Raw genomic sequence first — 17,376 nt, forward strand, 5'->3', positions numbered from 1 at the left:
CAGGGAACAAACTCTCTTTCTTGCATTGTCTTCCTGCTGAGCAGCCAAGTAGGAACAAATCCTGTACTTAGAAAATGCAGTCATCTTGGCAACGAACAGGAGATGATGCTAAATTTCCTTGCTATCACATTTTTGCTACAGGTGCTGAACAAATATATTACTACACTTCAAATAATATTTTCACACCACAGACCTTTTTTTCCATTCAGCGGTATTTCTAAACAAAACAAAATATTTCCATGGTAAAAATCTACTGTGATAAAGTCAGGCCTTTATAGGGACAGTCTATAGTAGTCAGGAGAAGACTGCTGTTTCTTTCAGGTTTCCACCTATATGTTTGGAAAACAAACTCCTTGAGTGCTTGCTCTGTGATCTGGGAAAGAAGAGATATGTGGCATTTCCTGAAATTGTGACTGGCTCTTGGTATGACTGTCTGACAAGATTGACCAACTTCATAAGAAAAAGGGGGACTGTTTTTAAAATGAGCCTTTTTTCCAGGTAGCTTTGGGTGCTGGTCTCCTAGCTGCATTTAAGCAGAAATGAACATCAGTAGGACAATGGCAATCTCATTTGGAAGGGAAGATATTTTTATAATGTTCTGCAGAGTGAATTTCACTTAAATCCTCTAAAATTCAATCCTGCCTCATCTCACACATGAAAATATGAGACTGATGTGTTTTTCTGATGGTACTTTTTCACTGTGTAATTAAGGTGTAAAATTTAAAAACTGTCTGAATTTCTTTCTTTGGTATTTCACTGTTGATTTGATCCCATGAGTTCCCCAGATGAATCTTCAGAAGAGATAGCAGGAAAATATTGAGATATAACCTTCTGGGTATCACCTGCTTTCCCAAGGCAGCACGGTTTGCCCTCAGTGAGAAGTCATTTTTTTTTGAAGGCAAAATTTGTGGTGTGTGGTCTTGTTTTTTTGAAATGTGGCATGTGACAGAATATTTCCTTATTTAGCACTCAGAGCTTTCTATCGAACCATCCAGCCTTCAAAACTGAGGAGGACCGGTCACTGTCCTCTCTTCAGCAGGACTTTATTGCCAGCAACTCTCATCACCCAGCTTTTGGTGAAGGGAAGAAAAGAAAACAGCCTGTACAATTATGTTCTTTGGGTTGTTGCTTGTTCTTTCTCTTGTTCACAGTGCTTTGCAGCTGGTGGGTAAGTGCCTCCTGCTTGTCTCCTGTAAAGGTGTCTGTGAAAGTGCCTCCATGTCCTGTGGCATTTCTGGCTGATTTCTGGTTCTGTGGCGGTGCCTATATATATGTTATTAGTTTGGGACATATAGATGGGGAGCCTCTTGATGGCAGGCAAGAGGCAAGGACAGGACCTAACAGAAAAAAAGAAATGCATAGAGAAGGAAGCAAAGACTGAATTCCTAATGGCTTTATTCATGTATAGTGGCACTATCATTTCAGCAACCCCAGAAGATCAGACCTAAGAAAAGCATGAGATATATTTAAATGTCTTTTTATTTGTTTGTTTTATTCTTTACTCCTGTGTTCTGATTTTTGAGCTCTTGGTGTCTGGATAATGGTTAGCAAAATCAGGCAGGAAAAACTTTGGGAGTGGTGAAATGTGGAATTATTTGTAGGACTTTAAGGTGTTCACAGATGATGGCTCCAGAGAGACTTAGTGCTTATAAAGAGGATTATTTTCATTCACTGTTTTGAACAAACTCACTGAATTCACTGGCATTGATAAAAGGGATGAAGTAAAATTTTTGTGGAATAAAGTTGGATTAAGTTTAGGAAAGTTTTTGTAGAATTGCAGTGACAATATTACTGCCATCCCTTTAGCTGCGCTTCTATTGTAGGTGTTAAATAGATGGCTTCTGGAGACCTGAATGTTTAAGGTTCAGTCCTTTTAGCTTTGTAACTCCTGACTAAAACTGCTATGGATTGCTTCAGAGTATGTGGAGTTTTTTTAATCGCCCATGGTATCACTGCAGGCCAGAATAATTAGTGTACTGTATATTATCAACTAAACTGATTTCAACTTTTTGCAGGATTTTTATGAAATTTGCAGGATTTAATGAAATTTCTTTAGCTTTTAAAATACATTTTAATTAAATATGAAGCCCAGTGATCAAGAGATGTGTCAGGGACCAAAATTGATTATGAATCCCACAAGTTTTGGAGGGAAATACAACCAGGTGGGTCACAAAGTACACCACAAAGCAGCAGAACAAATTCACAGGCATGATTCACTACTGCTACTGACAAACTCGCTGTAGGACTGAAATTAGCTCAGCTACTTCCACTTCACACTGGAGCCAACACGGTAGACATGATCAGAGAAACTACCTGGAAAGTTAGGGACCTGATTTCTGGTACAGGTGGATCTTCTAACTTCCACCAGCCTTTCCACACTGCCAAGTAGTGGTCAGATGCCACTACTACCCAGTCCTTTCTGCTTTCTCAGACTGCGATTGGTTTCCCAATGTCATTCCTAATTTTACATTGTAATGGCTCATAGTAGGTACTGCAGGTCTTGTAGGTCTGCAAGGCCAATTAGCCCAGAGTACCTACCCCCTGTGAGGCCCAGAGGTGTTCACCCACATTTATACAGTGAAAAGGAAAGGAAATGTGGATTTGGGAGTGTGGAGACAAATGGCTCAGCAAAGACGGCTGTGACCCCGCTAGGAGACCTGTAAGATCTGGCAGGGTGAGGAAAGTTTGTAGAGATCGGAGGTCTACAAGGCCATGCATCTGAGGACAGATGGAAACAGGGTAATGGTAATAGCAGTGTGGTTGAGGGAATTCTTGTGACTGATGTAAATCAATCCAACAAGCTGTGCTCCGCTCTGCTGATGCTGCTGACTGCCATTAATCCACAGTATGGTGATATATAATAACGAAATACATATCCTATTGTCTACTTTATTGCTTTTTAATCAGTAAAATTGATGTTGCACTGGACTCTGTTCAAGAACATCATGTTTTTGTCTGATATGAATGCAATAACTTTTTGTTCACGTGAATGGGAAGCAGAATCGTGTCACATATGCACTATACATATATTCTGTATTAACCATTTACTATGCATTGTTTTGTTTTACAGACATTGAAACATTTTTAATATATAATAAAGTCAACAAGCTCTGTCTTCAGGCATCTATCGCGCAGTCAGTTAGAACTGCCACTTGCCATCAAGACAATGAATCACAAAAATTCAGATGGATCACTGATCATCAGCTTATGAGTGTGAGACTGAATCTATGCCTGGGGGTGCCATTGAAGGAGGATCATGCTGTGATCACCCTGTATCCATGTAATCGAACAAGTGAGCTGCAGTGGTGGGAATGCAGAAATGAAAGCCTCCTTGCAATCCAAGGAGAAGATTTGTTTTTCAGTCCTGGCAATGAAGAACATGATAATGTTTTGTTAAAGAAGGGGCTGAGTGCAAAGAATAAGTGGAAGATCTATGGGGCCACGGATGTTTTATGTTCCCGGGGATATGAAGGTACAGAAAATTGATTCATTCATCTTTGCACTAATTTCTTTGTGAGTATTAGAGTGTTTTGGATCTTTGGCTCTGACTATTCTGATTCCTTTGGCGACCATCAGAGTTTTAGACAATCGGTATACTGAGGGAGTTAGCCTTGAATTTAATGTCATATTTATGGCCAAGTATGTATTATATACATATTTTATATAAATATTTATATATTATATAATACACACACTATTTTGGTGTATGTAGCATAGTATATTAGTATTAAAAGTATTATAAGTATCACATATATTCTATATTCTCTAAATATATATTATATATTAGTATATACATATATACATACTTACTTACTCTTACACTATATATGTTTTCTCTGAAGTCACTATTTCTCACCATACTGTGTCACTACATTGTTAATAGAGATTATAAACACTGATAAGTTTCTTATACAGCAACATGGAAATGAAATTACATCCTCAAGAAAGAAGCACAATACGGGTGAGCTGAGAAAGGGCTGGAAGTACCAGTGTAGGCAGAGGAAGTACAGCTTTTGTGGCTCAGCAGATGAGGATGCTCGTGGAATAATTATAATTACCAGTGCAATTACCTTTTATGATTAGCTGAAGTCTGATTGTTCTGAATGGCTTTCCCACATCCAGAATGAATATTCTAAAAACCACATCACAGGATATTTGAAGTATTAAACTCTGAGTCTTGCATGTGGGAGCTGCTCCACTGTATGTGAGATACTTAAATGGTCACGGGAATAAAAACACAGAGAGATTGTCTAACCTGATTTTACTTTTTCCAGGAAGTAGGACTTCTAAATATTAGTTCATCCTCTTGCACTTTTTGTATAAATCTTAACATTGTTTAAAATAGTAGTATCTTAGGGTGGAGCTCTGGAGCCTTATTAAGTTTGTAAAAGTGTTTTGGTCAGAACAAAAACCTAGTTGTAGACTTCATCTGTGAAATATTACTTTACATTAGAATAGCACTGCTCTAAAATGTATGTCAGCGGCTTAAGTCTGAAAAAGTGTTGAAATGAATTTTGTTATGGTTATGGGAAAGGTAACATGGAAAGCACTTTGAGATGCAATTCAGCTATTAGCATAGGTTTCACGTTTTTCACAGTTTACACTCATTTATTATTTTCCATACTATCTTTATCATTTTGCCTTCTCAGAGACCTTTACACTGCTAGGAAATGCCTTCGGGGCACCCTGTGTATTCCCTTTCATGTACAATAAGCAATGGTACGCTGAGTGCACAGATGCTGGCCAGTCAGATGGCTGGCTCTGGTGTGCAACCACTGCAGACTATGACACAGACCAGCGATATGGATTTTGCCCATCAAAAGGTAAGTTACCTGTTCCCACACAGTTCCCCCTCAGTGTGGTATTGGCCAACCAGCACTAGCAGAATATGAGTATCTTTATAATAACACATAGTTTACAAGAATGTATTTTAGTATATGATGCATTGCCACATCCTGCAGCTCTCTACACAAGAAAAAAACACATTGCATAAAGTTGTGGAGAAAAGCGTGATTAAAGAGTAAAACAGCACGCAGTTCCCACCAATTGTGGGGGTGTTGCTGAGCAGCACGACAATTTCGAGCTCCTCACTGTTTCCCAGCCAGGATGTGTGCTGTCATCATTGTACAACCCTTCTCTGAGGACCCCCGATGTGATGGATGTGGGCACAAAAATGAGTGCTGTAGGAAGATTAATGATGAAGTTAACATTTCAGTCTGCATGATTCTCATATGAATATTTTTTTTACTTAAGTGGAATGTGTCCTTTTATCCATACTATTAAGCCCTATTCATATTGCCTGGGAAGCTGCCTTTCCACCCCTTCTGAGAGCTGCCTCCCACCCCTGGCATTTCTCTACAACTTCAATCAATTTCTGAAAACCATCTTCTATTTCTGTGGTCACTTCCCCCTCCATGTCCCTTTATGACCTTGTTCTTGACAGGGGACCTTTGCTTTCAAGGCGCTGAAGACTCCTCCTGACACTTCTCAGCTTTCCCCTATATTCTTCCCCATTGCTCCTGTTCAAAATTGTGTCTTTTATTATTAAAATGCCCCTTTATTCCAGTTGATTCAAAATGTGCTTTTGGTGTGGTTCAAATCCATAGTCAAATATGCTTTCCAGGTCCCTACAAAGATACCTAGGACACTGAGCCCAAAAGGCATGTGACGTAGAGTGAATGAATAATTTTCAAAGCTTTTGAAAGCCAGTCCCAGCTCTCTGTTCTTTTTTAAATTCAGCTTCATACTGACTTTTGGGAATGATCAAATACCTGATTCAATTCTGCATTGTGCTTGATAGAGCATGTATAGATCTTCAACAGACAAAAGACGCAAAGATAATCGGAAGAGGAGCACAGTGCAGCTTGGCACCATTGCAGTGCCCGGGCTCTGAAGCTGTGTGACAGGCACATCCAGGAGCTCTTTGCAACGGGGGGATTTATCTAAGAACTGGTTTGATGCTAAATTCAGGTCTAGAGCTGGTTCTCAGAGCTCTCGGTGAGAACAGCTGTCCAGAAAGAGAAGGAGGAGATGTTGCGTATCTTTTTATAGACTTCACTAGGATTTCTGCCACAGCACTCCATGCAATATATTTTTCTATGCAATCACTTCCCTTGTAGTAATTCCTGAATTATGTATCTTCACGGAACAGGAGGCAATATCTTTTCAGCAGTACCTGTTTACAGGCCTTAACTTCATCCTTACACATCCTGCTCATAAGTTTTTCAGTGCTCTTGAAAGAACAGCACAGGTGACATTTAATGAGAATGCCATGCATAATGAGAACGTGCAACTCATTTTTCTGTGGGTAAGTTACTATCACCCCCAATATAATTATTTTCTCCACAGATAAGGACACCACCTGGACTATAGATCTGTTGACAAATGTCCACTACCAAATAAACTCTGAATCGGCTCTCACGTGGCACCAAGCCAGGAAGAGCTGTCAGCAGCAAAATGCAGAATTATTGAGTATCACGGACATTCATGAACAAATTTACCTTAAAGGTAAGGAAGTAAAGCAAACTCTGACTTACATTCAGGATCCGTTCAGTCCATCATCACAGCTAAGGAATATTTAGTATGGTTTTGGCTAATGTCTATGGACCTAAATATGCACAAGTAAGTACACAAAATCTTTTAGAATTTGCAAGTTCACATCAAAATCACTGCCAAGTTTAAACAGAATTCAAGGTATTCCAGCATTCTGCAAGTGTAACAGTTTGACTTTCTATTTAAAAAACAAAAATCTGAAAGATAAATGAAAGTTTCATCTTTGGTTAAAAGGAATCTTTAAAACAAATTGAAAATAAGAGAAAAGACATATCTTTGTGCCAAAAGAAAGATGTGTTTTGTGTCAAATGCAGCTTGACATCTGATTTTTTTCATTCATTTGACAAACTGAAAAACATCAATAATTCATAGATCCCAAATTGTGGCTCTACCTACCCATGTATTGCGGGAGAAATGGTATGGAAGAATCTCTCTCCTGTTATTATTAATGATGAATGTAACTTCTAAGAGCTTTATTATTGTTTATACTTACACTGTACCAATATTTCTGCTTAAATAAATTATGTTGTACAGAATTTAGCCCATTCTACAGAAACACTTTCATTTTGGATACGCTTTGTGGCATCTCATCTGTGCTCATTTTGCATTAGGTGATATGATTAGGTGATGGGGGGGTGGTGGTGTTTGTTTGCATTTTACAGAAATCAAAAGCTTCGGCATATTTCAATTTATCAGGTATCTCAGACCTAAAGATATTTGTAGTTAGACATTTAAGAACTGTAAGTCTTCCTAGAGACATGACTAATGACTATTGCTAATAAAAAAGTGATTTATAAAATCGTTTATCTACCTTTTGTTTCTTAGAGTTAACAGAAGGTACAGATTCTGCACTGTGGATTGGACTCAACAGACTGGACTTGAGGAGTGGATGGCAGTGGATTGGAGGCAGCCCTTTCCAGTACTTAAACTGGGCTCCAGGTAGCTGTGACTTTGTTTGACTGTGTATTTCCAAAGAAAAAATATACATGCCTCAAATACTGCTTTAAATTCTATTATCAGATAGATATGCCATGAGATACGTATTTTAGCTTTTCTTCTTTAGCTTTAGAAAAAGCTTTTTTTTCTATAGCAATATAAGCCAGAAACTTCTATGTATTGCAAAAATATTTTAGCTCTGAAAGCAGTACTATCTTTCACAAAAATATACTGTCTTCCATTTGTTGTCTCTAGCAACAAAACCATGAGGGCGTTACATGTTCATATCCACATAAATTACACTACATTTCATACAGACATTCCCACTACCAGAGACCTACCTCAGTTCTTGCCAAAGCTGGGAAAGACGTGATCTTTGGGGGTCTCACTTCAGCCAGGAATCATTTCTCCTGTGCATTTTAGAGCTTAGAGCTATAGTTGCCTTTCAGAAAAGTTCACTTTTTTTCCTGTACCTTTCCCAAAGGAAGCCCTTCTCCAGAATCTGCAAAACTCTGTACAGTTTTGAATCCTGAAACAAAAGCTAAATGGCAAAATTGGGAATGTGATCAGAAACTCGGTTACATTTGTAAGAAAAGAAACTTTACTTTGGTTCCCTCAGGTAAAAGTAGAAGCTGTTAACTGAATTGCTTGGCATTCACATTGAGAAAGATGAGCAGGAGGATTTCATTAGAAATAAAAACTATTTCTTGTTTATCTGGTTTGCTTTCTACAACTATTGCACCCTTTCTAGGCTTATCTCCAGTCCCACAACACACAGAATGAAATAGGTAAAAGCAAAGAACATCCAGCTTGTCCCATCTGTCTGTGTTTTGGTAGTCACCTCTCCCCTTTGAATACACACCCTGCTGAACATGAAAAGGGACAACAAACCAAAAATTATTTTTCTGAAGAGGGATGTTGGTAAAAATAAGTGAAAGGAAAAAAGATCGACACATTGCAAAGATAAAAGATATTTTAAGTGTATAAAGATATCCCTGTTTGTGTTTTCCTATGTATATGTCTAGTTGTGAATCTGTCTAGATGACTTTTATTCTATCAATATACTTAATCTCTTAAAAATTCATAAGCATTTTATGTTAGGTGCAGATAATTTCTGATTTCTGTTATCTGACAAATAAGTACTAAGTAATATAGAAGCTGTTAAAATTAATACATTAGTGTATTTGTTACAGACATTTGACTATAAAGAACCTTAGAATTTGTATTAAAGTTTTCCTTTTCCAAGCTAAAAAAATCCAGATTTAGAATCGTATTTATGTTTACTGTATTTTGTGTCCATCATTTCCTTATAATGAGAATTTCCAAAGAAAATTCTTATTTTAGAACTTTTGCACAGAATAAGTGAAAATATTTTCAGTGTCATGCCCCTTGCATGGCATTTGAACTCCTCTAAAACACTGGTATTTGTTCCTAGGTGACACTGGGCCTGTTACTTGCCTAGATGGATGGGTACCGTACATAGATCACTGTTACAAGATCTTCAGGGAGACCAAAGGATGGGAAGAAGCTTTGACCTCTTGTCAGAAGGAAGGGAGTCACCTGGCCAGCATCCAAAGCCTTGAGGAGCACAGCTTTCTGGTGTCTCGGCTTGGGTACAGTGAGTGTTTCCGGGGGGGGGTTTGCCTTTGTCTGCATGTAAGAAGCACCAGCCAGCTGAACTGAGATGTAGTAATTGTATTAACATGAAACACTGCGGCCAAAGAGGCGCAAGGAGCCAGAGGTCCAGTGGCGTTAGGCTGGTGCAGTGCTCTCCCTCCTGCTTCAAAACAGATGCCACCTTCGGTGCTGCAACTTGCAGACTTAACTCTCTTGACTTGTACTTTGCTTTGCATGAGGGTAGAAGGACATCAGTCATCCCAGTGAGAAGCTTTCTTAGTGAAAGTATTATGAAATATAACTTCCACTTTGCAAGAGTGCTTTTTATAGAAAACCAACATATTTGTACTGCTTTCTATGCATTTGGGGAACTTACAGTGTGGCTCTAAGACATTCTCCACATCTTGTGGTCAACCAGCACCCAGATCAGCAAGTTCACAGGTCTCTGCAGAAGTGATGGAAGGAACCTACTAAAGAAAAGTTTAGCTCTCTGCATTGCCAGACGGAAAAGATCAGCAAAGCTAGCCAAGGTGATTTCCAGGCAGCAAGCTGTGGAATGGCCTGGGCTGCCTAAAGAATCGTACTCAGGTCACTGAATCTAAGATATTAGCATGGTCTTGCCATGGCCTTTTTAATATCCTTGGCAGAAACGTGAGGAGTCTGTAGATATATTGCTACTTTTTGCCTCTGTTAACTATTTGCTTTTTTTTTCATGCTTAGAGGTAGTGAAAGCCTTAATTAACTACTGAAAAAGTGAAAGATAATCAAGACAGCAAAAATTCTTTCTTCAGAAAGAGTAATTTGTCTGCTTAGTGTCCAACCATACAGGGAGATATTTTTTGTTTCTTATACTTTTTGATTCTGATATCATATCCCAGTTTAGAAACTACTGAAGAAATTGTGAATATCCTTCCATATCTTTCTTTCTTTCTTTCTTTCTTTCTTTCTTTCTTATTTTTGTGAATGGTTCCTAAATTTACCTTTCATTTTCCTTGCTTTCCTTTCGTTAAGAATGCCTAAAACCATAGGATCGTATACTGGTTTAGGCCAGAAGGAACCCTGGAGGTCGTTTGGTCTAGCCCTGGCTTGGAGCAGGGCCAGCCTCAAAGTTAGATCTGGTTGCTGACAGCGTTCACCTTCTGAGTTTTGAATGTTGTCAAAACTCTGATTTTACTTACTGCCTAAACAGTTGATCTAGGGCTGGGGAGCTGGGCTTAGGGGGTTTCTCTGTTTTTTCCATTTTGTTGAAAGAAGCTTAAAACATTCATGCTTCAAGTTACATGAAAACGGTATTTTAAAATCTGACCAGTGCAACAGAACCTAAAAAGTAATTATTGACACAGTTCTATCATACCAATATAGTGCTTTAGCATTAGGCTGGTAATTTACTCTTCTCCCACTGCTATGAGGAAGAGGAGCAAAATTTTTTGATCCAGTGCAGGGATTACATTACAGCCTAGTTTTCTAAAGCATACTGTCTTTATGCTAATATTTATGTGAAAATATTAATTTATAAAATGATCATGCAATGCACTAAATACTTTTATGTTTTGTGAGTTTATGAAAGGGATTATATGCTCTAGAGCTTGAGGGTGCTGTGAAAAGGATGCAGTGGTATAAGAGGCCTTTTCTAGTCCTGTGTTTCCATGTTTTAGAGCCAACAGACAAGCTATGGATTGGACTGAATGATCATAAGGTTCGAATGTATTTTGAATGGAGTGATGGTATGCCAGTGACGTACACAAAATGGCACCTGAGAGAGCCATCCACCACAAACAACAGGCCAGAAGATTGTGTACTGATCAAGGGCCAGGTAACATTATTCAATACATATTTTACTTTACTATTGAAACTAACTTCTTAACAAAAGAATAATGTGCCCTGTTATTTCAGCAGCTGGCTAGGGCCAGAAGAAGGGATGTGGGGACAAAAAATGAGATTAAATATTACCTTTCATTTAAAAAAAAAAAAGAAAAAATAAAATTAAAGAGTTACTGCATCACTGATGAAATTGTCTCTTTAAGTTCATCTGAAAGTCACCAATTAAATCATTAGGGCTATAAGACAGGTCTCTGAATGTAGTTTGAGTACATTCTCCTGCTCCTTTTCCTCTGGTGGTAATGGTGTCATGCGGGGCTCCCCACTGCCTCCTTTGTGCCTGCTCATTTGCCCATCCTTGCATGGCACAACTGCCTGTGCAGGGTCCTGCAGAAGAGGTCAGGGACCAGCTCCCTGCACCCTCATCCCTTCTTATCACTGCCAGCCGTAGCTGTACTACTATAGCCCAGTCTCCTATTTCACTGGATGTGAGCAGATTTATTTTTGTTATCAACTAGGGGAATTGGATCAGGAAAAATAATATTTCTGTTTCAAAATGAAAGGAGAAAAAAAAATGAACAGTTTTCATTATAAAGAAAGAGCTTATTCATTTTCTTTAGTATTCATCTTAATCTCATTGTTATTTCATTCTTTTTCCTGCCACAGGATGGCTATTGGGCAGACGATGTCTGTGAGAAGAAAGCTGGCTACATTTGTAAAAGAAAAGCTATATCACAAATAGTTAGAGAAAAGGAAATTACTGATGCAGGTTGCAAAAAAGTAAGTATATAAGAATGGAACATCAATTTCCCAGATCAAATAAGTAAGTACCTTGTCTGACAATCATCTAGAATTATTTATATTATTTATATTCTTTACAAACAGGGTTTTTTATTTTTATTTATTATGAAGTTTCTCTCTCTCTCAGTTACTTAAAACTTTAGAAAGCCATTTACAGAAACTGCTTAGAAGGAATCTGTAATTTCACTGCAAATGTTTCTAATTCATAATATTCATGATTATTGTGCTTCATTCATTTTGAAATGGTATAGCTCACTTAATGCATGATATCACAATTATTTAAAAGTGATATGGAAATCCCCAAATTATGTTACAGGGCTGGAGAAGATATGGGACCTACTGCTATTTTATTGGACATGTTTCAGCAACATTTTCAGAAGCAAACACCACTTGTGAAGGAGAAGAAGGTTACTTAGCCACAGTTGAAAGTAGGTATGATAATAAATTTTCATTGTCTTTTAAATGGGTCAGGGTTGTATGTTCTGAAATATTTCTGGAAGTACAATTCTAACACAACATCAAACAGCAATTTAGCTAAGTTACGGATGAGGTCTCTAGTTGAACAACAAAAAAGGCTCACTTTTGTTTGTTGATGAGTCAGAATCCTATTGTAAGACCCTCTCCCCTAGTCTGCAGGAAGGAAAAGGAGAAAAGGATTCATCATCAGATTAGACAAGTAGGATTTGGATAAATGACTTTGTTTTCACTTGCGTCTTTATGATCCCTTTTACAGGTATGAACAAGCCTATCTGACCAGCCTTGTTGGGCTGAGGCCTGAGAAATATTTCTGGCTTGGTCTGTCTGATGTGGAGGACCAAGGAACTTTCAGGTGGGCCAACGGTGAAGCAGTCTCCTTCACGCACTGGGATGCAGCAATGCCTGGTAGGTGCCGTGACAGTGGATGGTAGGTCCTTTCTGAGGTCGTGGTCCCTATTTGCGTTTGCATTGGCAAAGTCCTCTGAGTTTTATGCTTTAAGCTTTCAGTATATTTTACAAGAACTGGCAGTTCTCAAACCCCATCTTTTAATTTCAAAAGGAACAATTTGAATTGCAGTTTTATATTAGGACATCTGACATATTTACCCATAAGATTAACCTTTTGGCTCATGTTCACAAAGAGATAAACAGGAGTTACAGGAAGTTCCTGAGACTATTCCACACTCATCTGTCTAGTGGAAAAGTTAGCTTGGGAGAAGAGTCTGAAACAGAGCAACTGTAATAAGGATTTTAAGTTAGAATTACAAAAATCACGGTATCAAAAATGATCATACCATTATTATTTTTACTTATGATGCTAAGAAAACTGTATTCATGGGATCCTATTGTGCAGAAGCACAGAAAACATGATTTGAAAATGCCATGGGGGAATCTGCTCTCCCCAAGATATACTATGTCCCTCCTAGTGATCATTTGTCTGAAAAGTTTCTCAAAACATTCAGTGAGGTTACAAAATGTAAAATAAAATAAAAATAATAAAAAATTGTAAAAGACATAAGGTAATAAAGCTTCTGTAAATGCCATGAGAAGAAAGCTTACCAGGGAGCCTGTGGTGCCAGCAGATGATCAGAGTATAAAGGGAGCACTTGGAGATCAGTCTGGAACAGTGATGAAAAATTAGTTTCCTTGCATCTGTGTTCACTGAGGAAGAAAAGTGGGCTTTCTGTGCTGGGAAGTTTCTTTGTGAGGGTATGATTGGAGAGTCTATTTCAAGCTGAAATACCAACAGAATAGATTACGGAACAAATAGATGACCTGAAGAATAGCAAGTCAGGACTAATCACAGCTGCAAAAGCATCCAAGAGCTGTAAAAGTTACATTAAGTGAACTGTTCACTTTAATGTGTAACTACCTGCTAAAACTGCCTTGACAGCTAAGGGGTGAAAAAAGGCAAATTTGGTGCCAATATTTAAAATGTTTCCAGGGAGATGTGGGGAAATACAGACCAATGAGTCATTGGTAAATTAGCTGAATCTATAATAAAGAATTGAATAAAGAAGATATAGTGGGAAAGATATATAAAATTCCTTGTGTAAAGGGAGGTCATGCTCACAGACCTCCTGGAGCTCCCCACAGGACCCAAAAGCATATGAATAAGGGAAATTTAATTAGTGTGGTCTATCTCAATTACCAAAAACATTTCAGCTAATCTGACCTGACACAGGAAAGCTCTTACATGAATAAAAATTTTGATCAAAAGGCAGGGAAAGGAAGGTAGTTTTTTTTATGGGGGATATTTTTCACTGGAGAAGAGAGCTCACAATCAGAGTCCCTTAATGGTCTGCACCAAAGCCCACGCTGTTCAACGTATTTACAGACATCTGGAAATGGTGAAATAGTGAAGTGGCAAGATTTGCTCGTGATACTAAATTATTTCTGATAGTGAAGGTGTGCCTGTGAGAAAACACAGGATGACCTCAGGAGAATAAGTGACCGAGCATGATCTGTAAAATAGTAGGTGAACTCTGATGCAGGCAGGGTGATGCTCACAGGAGTAAATATAGGTCTTGAATTGACAAAATTATGGACTTATAGCTGACGAATTCATTTCAGGAGTCAGTTCTTGGCACCATGGTAGACAGGTCCATTAAACATCAGGTCTGTTCTCAACAGGAATCAAAAAGCAAAGAAAATGTTAAGAATACTTAGGAAGTTAATAAAGAATACAAATAGGCCATTATATAAGCCCATTGTGTGCATTTGACTGCATCTTGTGTGATGTATGCACCTCTGGTTCTCTCTGAGAGAATATACTAAAATTACTGTAATCGTCATGGGATAAGCTTTATCACATCCGTTGAGGTTTCTGTGCCTGCCCTACGTATGGACCAAGGGTTTTGTTTCCATCTATATGAAAATTACTAGTGACCAAGGTTACGCTACCTGATATAAAACAGGCTTAATGTAAGTAAGAATGAGGTCCTCACTTGAAAACACAGGTTTTCACTGTAAAAAAAAAAAACCACCCAACTTACTTTCTACCCATACCATTAATTATGCAGGACATTCAAAATAAAAAAAATAGGATCCCAAACTGATCATGACCTCCTCAAACAGAAAATACTACTTTTTGCCTGTGTGAAAACCATCTAAAATATAACTCTGCTATTCAAGTGTTATTGTATGGCAAGAAGCGAATATCTGCTGCTCAAAGATTTTAAGTAAGAATTAAACAATTTGGATTTTATAAAATATCCAACATCTTTTTTGTTTCTCATAAAGGAAGTAATCCAGGATGTGTAGCCATGACAACTGGGACTGCAGCTGGATTATGGAATGTTCTTGACTGTGAGACAAAGCAAAAATATATCTGTAAACAGTGGGCAAAGAGTGCAACAGCTCCACCTATTCCAACTACTACTCCAGTCCCCACATGCCCCGAAGGCTGGGTATCAAACAGCCATAGTAATTCCTGTTTTAAAGTAAGTGCCTAAATAGTTAAAGAAGAAGAAAGGCTTTGAACTGCTTGGTTGGTGGCGGGAAGAAAGAAAAAGGAAGCAATATCTTCATTTTGCAATATCTGAGATTGGGAAAACCAAACTCCAAATGTCTTGGGGTATTATCCATAAGAGGGTAGAAACTAAGGAAGAAAGATAAGGTTGAAGGGACTGGACACAAGGGGAGGGAGAAGGACACAGGAAAGAAAATGAGGAAGTTTGTGCCCCAAGGGTTGAATGAATTGGAGCAGAATATGGAAAAGAGAAAAAAGAAGAAACAAGAAAGAACTTAATATTTGCAAAATTTTTGAGAGAACAATGTCAAAAAGCTGTATTAAACAGTAGGAGCAGCAAAGCTTGGCTGTTAGCATGGCTCTTTATATCAGTTGTGGTCACTAGGTTGTGCAAAGATCCCATATTTATCTGAGGTGTGAGAGAGTTCAGGGAACAAAGTAGAGAAACAGTGAAATGTATCCACAAGCAGCACAATGCCCAAGGCTGGACTTTGCTAAGATAAGCACATTACCCCCTAAAATAAAGCATAAGAAATCACATGCAAAGTTAATTAAACCAGTGTTTATGAAGGACATTTATTAGAGAGTTTCTGATGCAAAGCTACAGATAACTCGTATTTGAAGTACACTGAGTTATGTCTGAGCAGGCATACAAAAGGACTTTGAACAAGAGATGAGGGTAATGTGCAAACATTGATTTGGGATCACGTAGAATAGAAATGTGCTAAGTAAGTGTGAAGTGTTAATATTTCTTATCACTTTATTGAATTAATGAGTCCTTCTCTTTTTATTATGGGGTTTTTTTTCATTCCTTTCAAAGTCAGCTGGAATGTTATTTACTTGGGCTCCTTTATTCCCAAGTCATCAGTTTTAGCTTTGGTCAAACTTGCGCTTATTCTTTGTTAAACTACCAAAATGTTAGACATCATATTGCAAATGTAAAGTAAGAGCTGTAAACCACCATGAGGTCATTCTTTTGCCTGTATCTTCAGACCCCTCCCAGGCCACCTTGCCTCTCCACCACAAGTACTCTCCTTCCCCTTCATCCAGAACGTGGCATGGGCCCTCCTCCAGCTAAAACAAGTTAAAGGGAATTGTATTCCCCTCTAGAAATTCCTTCCCTTTATCACTGCTAAACTAACTAGCTAGACAACTCTAGTGCAAAAATTTTATGAACAGAGTAATTAATTCTATTTCTTTTACGGACTTTTACTTGGCTTGTATGAAACCTCATTTATAGGTGACTGAGACTATGATTCTTTATTTTATTATAACACATATAATATGTTTTAAAGTAATTTCTCCATAGTGTTTTTACAGATCAAATATTAAAAAGAAGTCATGGCTTGAAGCTCGAGATTTTTGTAGACAAATAGGAGGGGATCTGGTCACCATTAACAGTAAAGAGGAGATACCATCACTAATAAAAGCAATGGAGTGAGTATCTGCTGTATGTTTATCCTGGCAGATTTAAGAGACATTTCATATGAACAATTATGAATGTTCTTAGATGATTTCTGAAACATGAATTCCTCAAGAGCCAAAAAATCTGTGATACTTTGAAATTTTGTCTACTCATGAATGTTTTTAACTGTTTCATGAAAAAAAAAAGAGTTGTTTATATCCAGGAAATTAAAAAAAACCCAACCTTGTATCATGATTACTAGATATAATTTAGAAATACATGAAATTGTGGGGGGTGGTATTTTAGTAGGGTAGAAAACGTGACCAAGATATTTACTTTTGAGTCACCTCGAAGTAGGCAATGCTGAGACCATTTTCTGAATCTGTGAAGGCATTTTCTAAGAAAACAGAACATAGAGGAAATACAGGATCGATACTGCTAATAAGTCTGATAAATAAGCCATTGCCACTGAGCCATACAAATATTAGATATTTCTATGAAGAACATATGCGTCTATATGCCCTTCACCAAAAGTAATAGGGCAATTTTTGCAACTTCACTGCACTTTACAATGTACTCTAGAAAGTTTAATGATGTGTTTCTGGATGTTTTTTGTGTTGCTGTTTTTTGGTTTGATGTTTATACACTGCTCTGCCTTGCACTTTTTGTTAGTGCCACTCGCTGTAGCTTTCAAAAAGTTTGGCTTGGTATATTTTCCTTGAATCCAGATGAAGGATTTGCCTGGAGTGATGGGTCTCCAGTAAGTATTTTAATTTTTCATCAAATTTGTTTGCTTAAG

At 37.9% G+C, this 17,376-nt stretch overlaps 1 protein-coding gene across 1 annotated transcript in view; it reads left to right on the forward strand.

Annotated features, from left to right (window-relative positions):
* The first annotated feature begins 990 nt into the window (after positions 1-990).
* The window catches only part of LOC104317951 (macrophage mannose receptor 1), a 35,651-nt gene continuing 19,265 nt past the window's right edge, over positions 991-17,376 (forward strand). Inside the window, exons 1-14 of the mRNA XM_069776323.1 lie at positions 991-1,168; positions 3,071-3,472; positions 4,650-4,823; positions 6,349-6,507; positions 7,378-7,491; positions 7,973-8,107; positions 8,924-9,106; positions 10,761-10,918; positions 11,590-11,703; positions 12,041-12,156; positions 12,458-12,606; positions 14,944-15,143; positions 16,482-16,609; positions 17,250-17,337. Coding sequence (XP_069632424.1) covers positions 1,111-1,168; positions 3,071-3,472; positions 4,650-4,823; positions 6,349-6,507; positions 7,378-7,491; positions 7,973-8,107; positions 8,924-9,106; positions 10,761-10,918; positions 11,590-11,703; positions 12,041-12,156; positions 12,458-12,606; positions 14,944-15,143; positions 16,482-16,609; positions 17,250-17,337 — 2,178 coding nt within the window. The 5' untranslated portion in view covers positions 991-1,110. The remainder of the gene's footprint in view (positions 1,169-3,070; positions 3,473-4,649; positions 4,824-6,348; positions 6,508-7,377; positions 7,492-7,972; positions 8,108-8,923; positions 9,107-10,760; positions 10,919-11,589; positions 11,704-12,040; positions 12,157-12,457; positions 12,607-14,943; positions 15,144-16,481; positions 16,610-17,249; positions 17,338-17,376) is intronic.

The sequence above is a fragment of the Haliaeetus albicilla genome, chromosome 2, assembly GCF_947461875.1.
Source record: "Haliaeetus albicilla chromosome 2, bHalAlb1.1, whole genome shotgun sequence".
In the NCBI taxonomy this organism is placed as follows: Eukaryota; Metazoa; Chordata; class Aves; order Accipitriformes; family Accipitridae; genus Haliaeetus; species Haliaeetus albicilla.